This window comes from Psammomys obesus, unplaced genomic scaffold (genome assembly GCF_907164565.1).
Source record: "Psammomys obesus unplaced genomic scaffold, mPsaObe1.curated_primary_1811, whole genome shotgun sequence".
NCBI lineage: Eukaryota > Metazoa > Chordata > Mammalia > Rodentia > Muridae > Psammomys > Psammomys obesus.
Window position 1 is genome coordinate 28110781 of NW_026596051.1, and position 13661 is coordinate 28124441.

The following is a 13661-nucleotide window of genomic DNA, read 5'->3' on the forward strand; positions in this document are numbered from 1 at the left end:
TATTTCTGTGTTTTTTGAAGAAACTAAAATTCCAAAATTGTCACTTCATGTCCTCTTTTGATTTTGAGCCCTCGAAGGAGATACCTGGGCCTCATTCAGCTGGGCATCCAGTCCCGTGTCTTGTACAAGGGAAATAACCACACAATCCTGGGTGTGGAATGACTTCAGTGATAGTTACCACAACAGTCCTCCTTTCCTTCTGGAGAAAATGGAGGCAGGGGTTGCCACAAAAATATCTTCCCCTTTTTTTGTCCCTCGTTGACAATACATGTACCAAGAGTCTTCCAGAACAAAGACTCTTTTCAAAATTACTGAGACTACACTGTTTTTGTGGAAGCCAATGAATGACACTATGGGTGTAAGAGAATCACAATACTGGATGCAAGAAACAACAACAACAACAACAACAAAGGTTTAGTAGGACCCAGGTCTGGCAACTTTCTCTGCATACTTGGGGAGTGGAAACTCTGCTCTCAAGTAACATGATTATTTTTATCACTCTTGACTCACAGAGACAGTTTGGCAGGACAGCCAACATCCTAACTTTAACCCCTGACTCTTAAATTTTATAGATCCCCATCTGGCAAAAACATGACTAGGAGGCTGGCATTTAACACTCTGCTTTAGGGTCCCTGTGCCACCAGCAGAACAGCCTCGAAGGCTCTTTTGCATGTCTTGTCCCCTTGTATCATTCATGTTGTTACAGGTTTGGCTACACTGCAGCATGTTGCTGCTGGGCACAGGAAATCTAGACCTCGACAAAGCTTCTCGCTGGGATGTCATGTAAATATTTGAAGTAAATTCTAAAACTCTGATTGGCAATGTTTAGAAAGTTTTGAAAATTATATTGACAGAGTGTGTTGAATTAGCCACTTACACGTGCTGCTGGCAACAGCACACTCTGGACCAACATCAGTGGGAAAGTGCATGATGGTATCTATCAAAGTTAAACATCCACACACCACGGAAATGAGAAAGTCCCACAGCAAGAAGACTTACTGACACATGCTAAGTGTTGCTTCCAATACTGAACATAGATTAATTCACTTGGCCGTCACAAACCCCTCTGAAGTAGATGGTAGCATCAACTCCATTTTATAGATGAGAAAGTTAAAGCCAACATATCCTAAATATCTTCCCAAGATTATTTAGCCAGCAAGAACTCAGGCAGCTCATCCGTGAGCTTGATTATCTACTGCACATACTGTATCCCTCTACAGCGTTAGCCGCTGAAGAGCGTCTTTACAAGCTAGGTCCATCATAATAAAAAGACTAACCACATTGTGGTCTCTTTTATAAAGGAAAACTTTTTAACAACTTGCTTTTAGAAAATGAAGCTGTAATGGAAATGTGGTGGTGGTTGTAAACTCTCAGCTAGAGAAAGTTATCAAAAAAGCAGACCAACAAAAATATGTGATTATTAGCAGAAAATATATCCATAATTGTGTGTGCATACACACAAGAAGAGATAAAAACAAACAGTTTTCCAGAAATTAAAAAAAAATGGGGTTGGAGAAAATTTTCAGTGGTATAAACTTGTATACTTTTAGAATTCTATACCATATACGCAAATTGCTTTTTGGAAAAGAAAACATTATGTGAAAAAGCACATAACACCTTCAAAGTGCAGAATATTTGCCCAGTAGAAACCAGAGCAATGAAACACTTAATTCTTTTACTAAGGGTCCATGTCATTTTAAAGGTATTTGTTCTACACACTTCTCTGCTACAGCATCTGGCTCAGGGGCCAGCATTTCCTAGATAGTCCACGAAGAATGAATGACGTACGTAATGAATTAAATCAAACAGAACTGACAGCTGTGGAGGTCTGTGTGCAAATCTGTGTCAGAGAGATCTGCCCCTCCACATAGAAGCTGGGCTTACTCCAGGCCAATGTTCTAGCTTAATGAGGTCAGAGGGAGTGGGGTTTTATGGTGAGCTAGCTCATGCCCCTTTCCACGTGCTTGCATTTTTAACTCCTCTAGGATTTGCTATACAAGCTGTAGAAGCAGTGCTCAGCTAGGGTAATTATGTTCCTAGGAGACACCTGCTGGCATCTGGAGACATTTTGTCCAGGATGGTGTACTACTCTTACTTGTTCATAGAACCCTAGCCATTTTACAGTGCACAGTCCATCCCCATATCAAAATGTCTTCTGCCACATAAAAGGCAACCTTGAACTGCAAGGACAGCACTAGCTTCTGGACATGTGACCGAGACTGTTAGACTCCTGTTCACCAGCCCTGGTTATAGGCTGACACCCATGGCTTGTTTTTTTCTCTCAAAAATACAGCCTGCTGCAGTGTCTTCCTAAACTGTGTTTGCGTTTCATCTCTAGCTTATCTGCTTTGTTTTAAAATTTAATCTCATCAGTGAGAAGCCCAGACAATTCTGTTCTACCGTCCTACAGCAGTCACCCCGAGGAACTGAAAGGTGCTAGAATATTCAAGGGGCAACTTTTTCTTAGCAGCTCTGCAAGGAGCCTGTGAAAAGATCCCCTGTTCCAGGAATTACTCTCTCGAATGCTGGGTTATAAGGCTAGTTGCTAAGAAACTGAGGAAAAATAAGAACACCTCCAGGTTTCTCACGCAGAAACCTCAGGCAGAGTGGACTAGGACAGTGTGAGAACAGGAAGTACCGACCCCAGGAGGAATCGGTCTTTGATTATTCAGGCTTCTCCTCTAGCTTGACATTCAGACAAAAGGGTTGCTGAAAGGATCTCTGCCAGTCTAGTATAAGAGACAGCAGAAGTCCTGGTCACTCTCCGTAATCCCATGAGAGTTGAGGCCTGTTTCCCGGAAAGGTTTGAGGGTATGTTATACGTTAAGAACAGCACTGGGTCAGCTCCAGCATTTCCGCCCTGGCTGAGCTGCCAGGATCACTTACCTCCTCTCACCTTCTTTTTTCTCCTTTATAAAATGGATTTGTTGTAAGACTCCGATGAAGTCAAAGATGGAATCAGGACTTTATAATTAATCAGTTTCCATCCAAATGTTACTCAACCCACATAAACTTGGTTCTTGCCTTATGTTTTCCCTGATAAATAATGTGCTTAACTAAGGCTCATCTATTTACAGTAGCATTGGAGACACGTTAGGGGGAAAGCTGTCATCTACTAGTCAACCTAACGGAAGCTGCCCCTGGGTAGATTAATTCCTTTAAGAATTAAAGTCAATCACCTGGCCGAGAAAAGTCATTCTACAGATGTCGAATAGAAACTTTTAAATAAGTTTAGAAAAAAAATTCAGAATGCTGTTGACCAAGCTCATCTTTTTCTAGAACCAAGCAAGCTGCTAATTAGTGATGGCTTTTGCAGCATGCTGCTTAGAATATGTCTAACTGACCTAGGGAAATTGAGTTGCAGATTAATGACCACATTAAGGAGGCTTTGTTTCATTACCTAGATTCTCCTGTCTTCTGTTGCAGTTTTGTTTTTATTATCATTTATTACAATTTATTCAATTTGTATCCCGGCTGTGGCCCCCTCCCTTGTCTCTTCCCAATCCTCCCTCCCTCCCTCTTCTCTCCCTATGCCCCTTCCCTAGTCACTGACAGAGGAGGTCCTCCTCCCCTTCTATCTGACCCTAGCCTATCAGGGCTCATCAGGACTGGTTGCTTTGTCTTCCTCTGTGGCCTAGCATAGCTGAACCCCTCAGGGGGAGGTGAACAGAGAGCCTGCCACTGAGTTCATGCCAGAGAAAACCCCTTCTCCCCTTACTAGGGACCCCACTTGGAGATTGAGTCTATGGGCTACATCTGAGCGGGGTTTTAGGTCCTCTCCATGCATTGTCCTTGGTTGGGGTATCAGTCTCTGCAAGGACCCCCAGGGCTAGGATTTTTTTTTTCTCTCTGTTGCTCTCCTTTTTGAGCTCCTGTCCCCTCCAGGTCTTTCTATCTCCCCCTTCTTTCATAAGATTCCCTGCACTCTGCCTAAAGTTTGGCTCTGAGTCTCAGCCTCCATTTCAGGTTTTAAGAATAGAGGAATTTACCCAACAACATAAGGCACCTCCATGGGGAACTGAGGCAGGGCCCCAGAATTCAAGTTGCCTCCTCCACGGTATGGTAGAGAGCCAGGTAATGTTTAGAGTTTCCTGCATTAATTAGGGATGTTTCTTTCCAGCCCTTCTCTATCCCCAGGGACAAGTGCTGACGTCAACAGGCTTCTCTGTGTGCCCCCACAGCAATGCCAAAGCTTAGGGGGGAGGGAAATCAGCCCAAAATCCATTTGCAAAAACCATGAAGGAAATAGAGTTCTGAGGAATGTGCCTCCCGGCTTGAAAAAGAAAAAGGCTTGCCACATTAATCTCCTCTTGAGAAGGCTGCCTAGCAGAGGGGGAGAGAAGGAGGGGGAGGAAGACTTGAATCTGTCGCACTAACTGCAATAATAACGACCTCCAGCCCTCCCTCCATATCCTTGGTCTTATTTCCTGCCACAGCAGTCTTGCTTATGAAGATGTCCTCGCAGAGCCACATAACGGTGGAACCTGGGTCCTCTGTGTTGCGTTTGCAGCAAGCTGCATTATCTTTCTTAGCACCGCAGTGATGAAGTTTCACTGTTTCTTGGTTTAAACAATAGAAACGTATTCTCTTCTACCGCTGGAGACCAGACAGCTGAAGGCAAAGTGCTGACTGGACTGGTTCCCTTTTCAAGCTCTAAGGGCAAACTTGCCCCCAGCCTGTCCCTCAGCTAGGCTGCTGGCAATCCTAGATTTTTCTTGGCTTACTGGACACATTATTCCAGTGGTCACGTGGCTTCCTTCCCTAAATATTTGTGCTTATGTCGTCTTCTTCTAAGGCAGTGGCTCTCAACCTTCCTAAGGCTGAGACCCTTCAATACAGCTCCTCATGTTGTGGTGACCCCCAACTATAAAGTTATTTTTTGTTGTTATTTCACAACTGTAATTTTTCCACTTTTATGAATCACAATGTAAATATTTTTGAAGACAGAGGTTTGCCAAAGGGGTCATGACCCTCAGGTTGAGAACTACTGTTCTAAGGATACTAGTCATTGGACCTAGCAATGTGACCTCAACTTATTGCTTCTACCTTATCTTTATTTCCAAATTAGGTCACCTTTTCAAGCATTGAGGTTTAAGATTCGAACACATCTTCCCCAGATACAACTTTAATCCAGAGGACAGGTGCAATGTGGCATTCTGTCAATATCCCGACTATAATTCACAAGCAGAAATAACTTAACAAGTTCCAATGAGTGGCTAGTTATTCCACCACAATTAAAACGTCGAAATTTGATGTCTTCTAGACACTCTTCTATCACTTCATATATGCAGCTCTTCAATGCTATTATTTTACTCACTACATCTAAAAAAGCAAATTAACGAATCTAATACTTACGTGTTTTTAGCATGTAAAAATGTTTGTCTTTTATTTTCTTCTTTAGAAAAAGATACTGAAATAAAACAGAGTGGCATTCCAAGACACTATGGGAAATTTGGCATTGGTGAATGAGAGTCTGACTACAATAACTCTTGATTTCTTTTTTTTACAATTTATTCATTATAAATCCCGATTGAAGCCACCTTCCTCAACTCCTCCCAGTCCCACCCTCTTTCCCTCTTCACCCCTATCTCTTTCTTCTAGTCCACTGAAAGGGAAGTTTTCCTCCTCTGCCATCTATCTGCCTATAGCTTATCAAGTCTCATTGGGACTGCCTGGATCCTCTTCCTCCATGGCCTAGCAAGGTTGCATTGACAGGGTTTAGTGATCAAAGAGCAGGCAACCGAGTTCATGTCAGAGACAGTCCCTGCTCCCTTTATTCAGGGTCCCACCTGAAGACTGAGCTATGAATCTGAGCAGGGGTATTATGGTTGGTGCATCAGTCTCTGCAGGACCCCCGGGCTCAAGTTTTTTAGCTTTGTTGGTCTCCTTATGGAGCTCTTGTCCCCTCTGTGTCCTTCTATCTCCCTCTTCTTCCACAAGACTCCCTGTGCTCTGTCCAAAATTTGGTTGTGAGTTTCAGCATCTGCTTCAGTCCCCTGTGGGTGGGGCCTTTCAGAGGACCCTCTATAATAGGCTCCCATGCTGTTCCCTCACAATGAAAGCAGTGCTAAGAGGAAAGTTCATAGCACTAAGTACCTTCAGAAAGAAATTCAGAACATCTCATACAAACAACTTAATGGCTCACCTGAAAGCCCTTGATTCCTATTTTGGCAGCAGGAACCATAGAAAGCCACACCTTATATTTTACTCATTTCATCATTGCTCAAAATGTCAATGTACTTCAGACTCCAGGTGAGAGAATACTACACAACAGAACCTGAATCTTAACCTTCTGCCTTCCCAGGCTCTTCCTCATCCATTTTTGTGTACGCTGGTGTCCTGCACTTTCTTGCCCACTCCTCCAGGCACACTAGTCCTGATACCAATTCTCAGGAGAGGACTTATTAAAATGGTGGCTGGAAATTTTTGGGAGCCCCATCTGGGGTGCCACATGTTACCTGGGAAATAGGGGGCCCTTCTTGGGATTCTTAATCTCATTAATAGAAGAATTTAAGAACATACTTAAAGAAAAGCTTGAGGAAAGTTTTATTAGAGTTTAAAAGATGGAATACAGGGCAGCCAATCTAAATCTAAGCAGCTAACCCTACAGAGGGAGGTGGAAAAGGGGAAGAAAGAAAGCCATGCCATCCATAAGCAGCCACATGGCAAAAGGAGGAAAGCAATAACTTAGAAAAATAATGAGAAAGCCCTAAGTACCTGGGAAACTCTTAGAAGGCCACTGTTTTTACTCCATTTTCTTTTTCTAATGAAGAAAAGAACAGGCAAAAGTTATTACATGCCTAAGGCACATAAGTATTAGATTCCTTAATTTCTTTTCAAAAAAAATTAGTAGGCGAAATAACAACATTGAAGAACTGCACAAATGAATTGAAAGGAAAGTATCTAGAAGGCACTATTAAATTATAAATTTTAGCTGTGATAATCACTAGCCAACTAATTGTTACTTGAAAATCGAATAGATTGTTTTTCCCTGCAGACTTTAGGGAAAATGAGGCCAATAGCCATAGGGAAGCTCAGATGCTGCTAGCAAACCCATGTAGCTCTTACACTTACTTGTCATACACCACAAGGGACACAAGAAGGGAAGGGAAAGAACACATGATAATGAAAATAGTTGCTGTCTTTAAGCTTCTCACATTGAGGGAGATACCAGTTTATAACCATAGCAACACTTGGTGGAGACATGTACAAAACAATTAACAGTTTATTTGTGCCAGTAACATATGAAAGTATTTATGGTGGTTTGAATGAAAATGCCCCTAATAGGCTCATGTATTTGAATAATCGGTCTCCAGTTGGTAGACCTGTTTAGGAAAGATTAGGAGATTCTGCCTTGTTGGAGGGAGGTGTGGGCCTTTAAAGGGGTGAGCTTTGAGGCTTTAAAAGCCCACACCTTTCTCAGCTAGTTCTGTGTTTTGTGCATTGTGTATAAATACGTAAGCTCTCAGCAATTGTGCAATTGTGCTATGCATGCCTGCTGTCATGATTCCCACCATGATCATTATGGATTCTAACCCTTTGAAACTATAAGCCCCAGATGATTACTTTCTTTTATAAGTTCCATTGGTCATAGTGTCTTATCACAGCAAGATAAAAGTAACTAAGACAGTATTTTTTTTTATCATATTAAATCTTTAAATCTTCACAACACCCCCAGTGATATAGGCAGTACTGTATAGAATTTGAGGTAATAAATTTTGGCCTAGGAAGACTAGGAACTTTAAGGGTATGAAAGGGTGAGCAGGAGTCTGTCAGGAGTAAGGGTAGGAAAGGGAAATCTAAGAAACAAGATAGCAGGTATAATGGGAGAGGGTAGGTAGAGTTGGAGGAGCAATAAAAGCCTTTTAAGGAAAAGATCCTCCTGGTCAAGAGAATAGACTCTCTGGCCCAGGTGAAGGCCTAACCTTCCAGTTGTGTTGGGTCAATTGCCTGAACAAGGGACCACCCCTAAGAAGACAGGCTCACACTAAGCTATACTAAATAAATAGAATATTTTTTTTTCTTTGATGAGATAGTGTGCTTTTCTTTCACGGAATTCCTGCTCAGCCTCTCCCATGGCACAGTCTTTACAAGTAGCCAAAATCTTTGGTAGGGTCTCTCCACCGCCTGAGGCCTGAATTAGAAAGGTGCAACTGCTCTTTTTTCTGTCTTTCTTTCACATGCTGGCCAAAACTGTAAGTATGCTTTGTATGATACTTTGAGCTTCTTAACTTTTTCTTTAGAGCTCCCTTACCTGCTGTATGGCTGTTTATCCACCTTGCATTTGACACCTGACATCTGATGTCTATACCAGCTTAATTGGCATGGCTGTTTTTCTTCTCTCCTCCATTCTCCTCTTCTGGACAGCTTCTGTGTTTTGCAGCTTGTCTTCTTTTAAGCTCTAATAAAACTGTCCCTGAACTTCCACTTGAGTTTATTTTAAATTTATTGTATTAATGAGACTAAGAACCCAAATGGGGGACCCCAATTCCCCTGTATCATTTGGCAACCATGAAAGAACATCAAATTTCCAGTGACAGTAGGATGGAGGTGAGGTTGAAGGAAGGTTCCACCTGTGGGGGAGCACGCGTGCATAAGTGGGTAGACAGGGTGGGCGAAGGCAGGGGAGTAGTGGTTGTAGATTCAGTTGAGCCAAGACTGGAGAAAAATAGGGATTCTCTTTAGGGAAACAGGAATGGGCCTCATTGCAGGTTCTGATTTTAGGAAAAGAATTCTGGAATTAGCAGGGCCAGGGAGAATGGCCATGACAATGCTCTTGCAGAATGTGGGCAATATCCCAGCAACACTGATGCTTTCTAGGAAACTCTTTAGAGCTCATCTTTCTAGGTTTAGGAGATATAAAATTGTTTTGTTCTTATTGTTGTTGTTTTGTCCTATCATGTTTTATTTTAAGGGCCACGGTGTTAACTATATTGCCCAGGTTGTTCTTAAACTCCAGTGCTTAAGCAATCATCTTGTCACAGGCTCTGAGTAGCTGGCACTACAGACATGGGCTGTAATGCAAAGCCAGTCACTGTTCATGTAACACCTTGGGGTAACAACTCTGTTTACTGAGGTAAACAACTCTGAAAATCTTGCCCCAGACATTGGATAGAAAGCAGGGAGAAGACAGATAGCTGGAGCCATGGGACCCTCATGACTTGACCTGAGTGGCTGTGATAGTGGGGTTAGGAAGGGGCTGGGGTTGAGAATGGGAGATCTGGGAGATGTTCCGCTGGCTCAAGATGGAGTCACTTAAGATGCACAGCCCGTGTAGGAATGAGCCCCTTTGTGAAAATGGAAACTGAATGTTCGGCACTTCTCAGAAATCATAGGTCCCTTATCTCAGCAGAGCAGTTTGATCACAACATCATGATATCTTAAGGACCAAAAGTTCCCTCAAAAAGACGCTGGTCATAAGAGTTATTGTTGTTATTATTATTATTGCTGTAGTTGTTGTATTGCTTACAGCAGTTCGTTTCCCCTTAGTCCTCCCCTGCCACTCTCCCTTTAATTAAAACACCCTATAAAGTCCAACACTCCCCTTTTGGTGGGACTGCTCTCCCTTTTCTTGGAGATAGCTTGAGAGATGGCATGTGTGTGAAAAGTGACATACTTCCTCTAACAAGGCCACACCTTCTCCTCTGATAAAGCCACACCTCCTAATAGTGTTACTTCCTATGGCTAAGCATTTAAACACATGAGTCTGGGGGGGGGGGGCATACCTACTCAAACTACCACACTTTTCATTTCTTTTTCTTCTTTAGCAATTTCAGATATAGAAAAAGAACTAGACAAACTATGATCAACAACGGTGTACTCATGGGTCAGAAAAAATAATACACCACAAACACAGAAATAACCATCAAATTTTACTCTATCACCCTCATGTGTTCTTGAAATCTACCTTCATGGATATATATTTCTATGCACTCCGCATTATTTTACACATAGTCTCTATGTTTATGAAGTACTTCAGGGTTGTTAGGTTGTAGTTCAATAGTTTATCTCTTGCTTCCCAAAGTCATCGGTTTGCTCCCTAGAGGTTGTGGTGCATGGTCTGGGGACCCAGCTTCACAGGTCTCTGAGGGTACTAGGGGGATACAAGTTTCTTCAAGGTTTGATGAGCAGCAAGGAAAAAGATCTCTTTATACTTTTTGGTCCAACTAGACTCCAAAATGGCTCTTAGATCCTGTTGCCGGCCTCTTCCACTAATTCTCAATTCTGTTAATAACCTAATAAGTTTTGATTTCTTTTAAAATCAAAAGAAAATCCTTAGCTTGGATTATACTTATTTATTGACGCAGTCAAACAATTTGAATACACCTGTTGTTACAAACAACCTTGCCTTGGGCACACAGAGGTGACAATGCATCTTGGAGCAGAAGGACAGGAGATTCATAACCCCTGCGATCACTTAGCTACAGAATTAACAGCAGCAGCCTCCTGCTTCCTTCTATTATGTGAGCTTAAAGGCCTCTTTGTTTAAGACTCTATAAATCAGGCTCTCAATTACTTGCAGCTAAATTTATGCCTCTCCACCCACCAAATCTCCAGACCAGACAGCCTTCCTGCCTGGCTGGATGCCTCTTATTTTGTTCAGGGAGGTGGTGAACCTCCGGATCCCATTTAGCCAGAAACTCCCAGAGGTCACAACCTCCATTCCCAAGCATTGTGTTTTTAGGATTTACCTCAAGTAGAGAATTCTGAAGCTTCACACTGAGGGCAGCTTTCTCATCTTCCAGCTGCTTTATTTCCCTTTCTGATTTTATCTTCACTTCCTCCAATTGAGCTTCTACTTCCTAAATGAGGATTAGAAGGATTAGCCACACAAAGTAGGAAAACAGGCCGCTTATATATTCATACCTTGCCTTATTCCTGTCGGGGACCAAAGATGCTAACAGAATAAAATTCTGTAACAACACATGAATTCGAAGCACACAGCTGATCAAGAAAAAGCAAGTGTTAAATCCATACCACGTAGCCTGGAGCACATAAAGATGGGCTAGGACGTGGCAGGTAGAGCCTTAACTCTAAATTTTCTAGCATCAGATAAGGAAAGGAATGTTCCAAGTGTCCCATAAGTAAACAACAATAACAAAAACCAAATTAAAAAAAAAAACACCCCAACTACATTTTCATGATGTTAAAGTCCCTACCTGCTGTAGGGCACAGCTTTCATACCCTGCTCTTCATCTAGGGGCGGGCCTTCTCTCCCAGAGGGCCTTCACTATATAACTAGACATCTTGGTTCCGCATCCCCCCTTTTCTGCCCTTGCTCCCCCTTTACCCCTTTCCCATCCTCTATCTCCCTCCCCGCCTAGCTTGTGTTCCTCTTCCCCCTCCCTTCGATGCTCCCAATAAACCTGCACTTATATAATATAGCTTCGCTTCTCCATTAGCTCATCCTGTTTTATTTAATCAATCACATGGCATCTTTCCATTTCAACAGGATTCATACAGTGGCCACAGTGATCTCCTTCACAGTCCCTCCCATAGCCTTCCAGTATCAGAATGAAGATGGTCCTTTGTGAAGATCATGTGAGAAGCATTGCCTCATCTTGGCTGTGCCATCTCGGCACATGTCCTCCTGTGTGTACTCACTATTACATGCTTAGCAGAGCAACAGTTCAATAAGCGATAAGCGCGTTATTCCTAGGGGTTCCTAGCTTTTCCAATGTGTCTTAGTCCACAGAGAAGAGTTCCTCTAAGTATCTAGAGGAGAAAAAAAGGCGGTCTGAGCAGGCCCCTAGCCTAGCTTTAGATACTTGTCATCATTCATCCAACAAACCTTCACTGAGATGTACCACAAACTGGGCACCATTCTCAGAGCTAGAGTATAAAAAGAAAAAAAAATCCTTACAGACTTAAATTTGAGTGAAAAACAAACAAAAATGTTAACAATTACAGTGTGATAAATACCATGCTAGACAGAGAAATAATAAAGAAGAAGCTAAGCACAGTTAGTGGGAGGATAAAACTTTGTACACTTTGGCCAAAGAAATGCTATAGAGGTGGCTTGTGAGTGAGATTGGGAGGCAGACAGACCCATGGTGCCAGTGTGGCTGGACGGGAGGAAAGCAATGCGGACTTGCTTAGAATGTAGGCTGATAGGACTCCCTGAAAGGAGATGACGGCTCGGTGGTTAATGATGTGGGGTCCACTTAAACCCAAAATAAATCAAATACCAGATCAATGTAGATGACAAAAATTTATTGTAATAAAGCTGCTACTCATCGATCAGGCTACAGAAAATATTTGGGAGCTGAAGGGATGTTGTACAGCATATCTAAAGGAGGAAACCATAAAGGAGGGGGGAGTGGGCGGTAACGGTGTCCAATCGTATTTTGACATAAAGGATTGAGCAAGGGACTTTCCATCAATCAGGACAGGAGTAGGTCCCTGCATCTGGGAACATGAACTTAGTTTGAGCCTGCCAGCAAGATGGAGAAGTTGTCGTTGAGATGTCTAGACTCAGACAACTGTCTCCTTACAGCAGAAGCTGTTCAGTTATTAGAAAGTCCCAAGCTCCCCTAGGGTCTGGGACCTTGAACTTAGTTTCTCTGTATAATTAAAGAAGTCTGAAAATAAAATGGTAGTACTTAGGATAAGTTTCTTTTTACTTGCTCCCAACAGTTAAGAACACCAAGTGTTCTTGAAGAGGACCAGAGTTCAATTTCCAGCACCCACATGGTGGCTCATGATTGTCTGTAACTCCAGTCCCAGGGGGTCTGATACCCTCTTCTGGCCTCTGTGCACGCGAGCATACGCACACGCACACACACACACAAATGAATACAATTAAAACAAAACGAAACAAGAATAATAGGTTCCCAACCGAAGCCCTGGGTCACTCCAGCCTTTCCTGTAACTATGAGGCTGTAGTATCTGGAAGGAATATAGAGAACAGAAATGCTGTGTTGGTTATAGGCCTTTCTGGTCTAACTGAGAGTGAATGGGCCTAATAAATGTGGCTGACATTTACCAAGTGCTTACCATTTGGGCACACTGTTCACAAATCAGTCCTCACTCTTTATGAAAGCCTTCTGGGTGAGGTTCTACTACTAAAGCTTATTCTATGAGAGGGGCAAATACAGCTCAGAGATGTGCAAAGACTTGCATGAGGTCATCCCTGCAGTAGGGGGAGATGTCAAGGGTTTGAACCAGGAAAACATGGATTGGCTGTGCATCTCTGCTGGCTTCGCATGCGGGATGTAGCGCTTAAATCAGACAGGAGTGTGTGTGGAGAGTTTTCCCATTTCTGCTACAGAGAGGCTGAGAGAATGCCCAGGCCTGCCCAAAGCTGGGTGCAGAAGCTGCACGAACTAGAGCATGTTTTTTTTAGCTGAGACACATGGAGAGCACTGGAACCTGTCGTCAGAGGTTTGTCCTGGAGCAACTTTGGGTGTCAGACCCAACACTGTCATTTATCAGTTTACCCAACAAGAGTAACTAAACAGTTTCAATAGGCTAATTTCTGTGATAAGGAGTTGCAGATAGTCAAAGCATCTGGTAAATGTTTAACAATTGACCTTCCTTCCTTTCTTCTTTCTTTCATTCCTTCCTCCCTCCCTCTCTCTCTTTCCCTTCCTTCCTTCCTTCCTTCCTTCCTTCCTTTCTTTCTTTCTTTCTTTCTTTCTTTCTTTCTTTCTTTCTTTCTT

The 13661-nt window shown here is 42.7% G+C and overlaps 1 protein-coding gene across 1 annotated transcript in view; it reads right to left on the reverse strand.

Annotated features, from left to right (window-relative positions):
• Positions 1 to 13661, reverse strand: part of Fam184b (family with sequence similarity 184 member B) — an 88599-nt gene that overhangs the window by 25897 nt on the left and 49041 nt on the right. The window contains exon 6 of the mRNA XM_055624186.1: positions 10692 to 10802. Within this exon, the coding sequence (XP_055480161.1) occupies positions 10692 to 10802 (111 nt within the window). The remainder of the gene's footprint in view (positions 1 to 10691; positions 10803 to 13661) is intronic.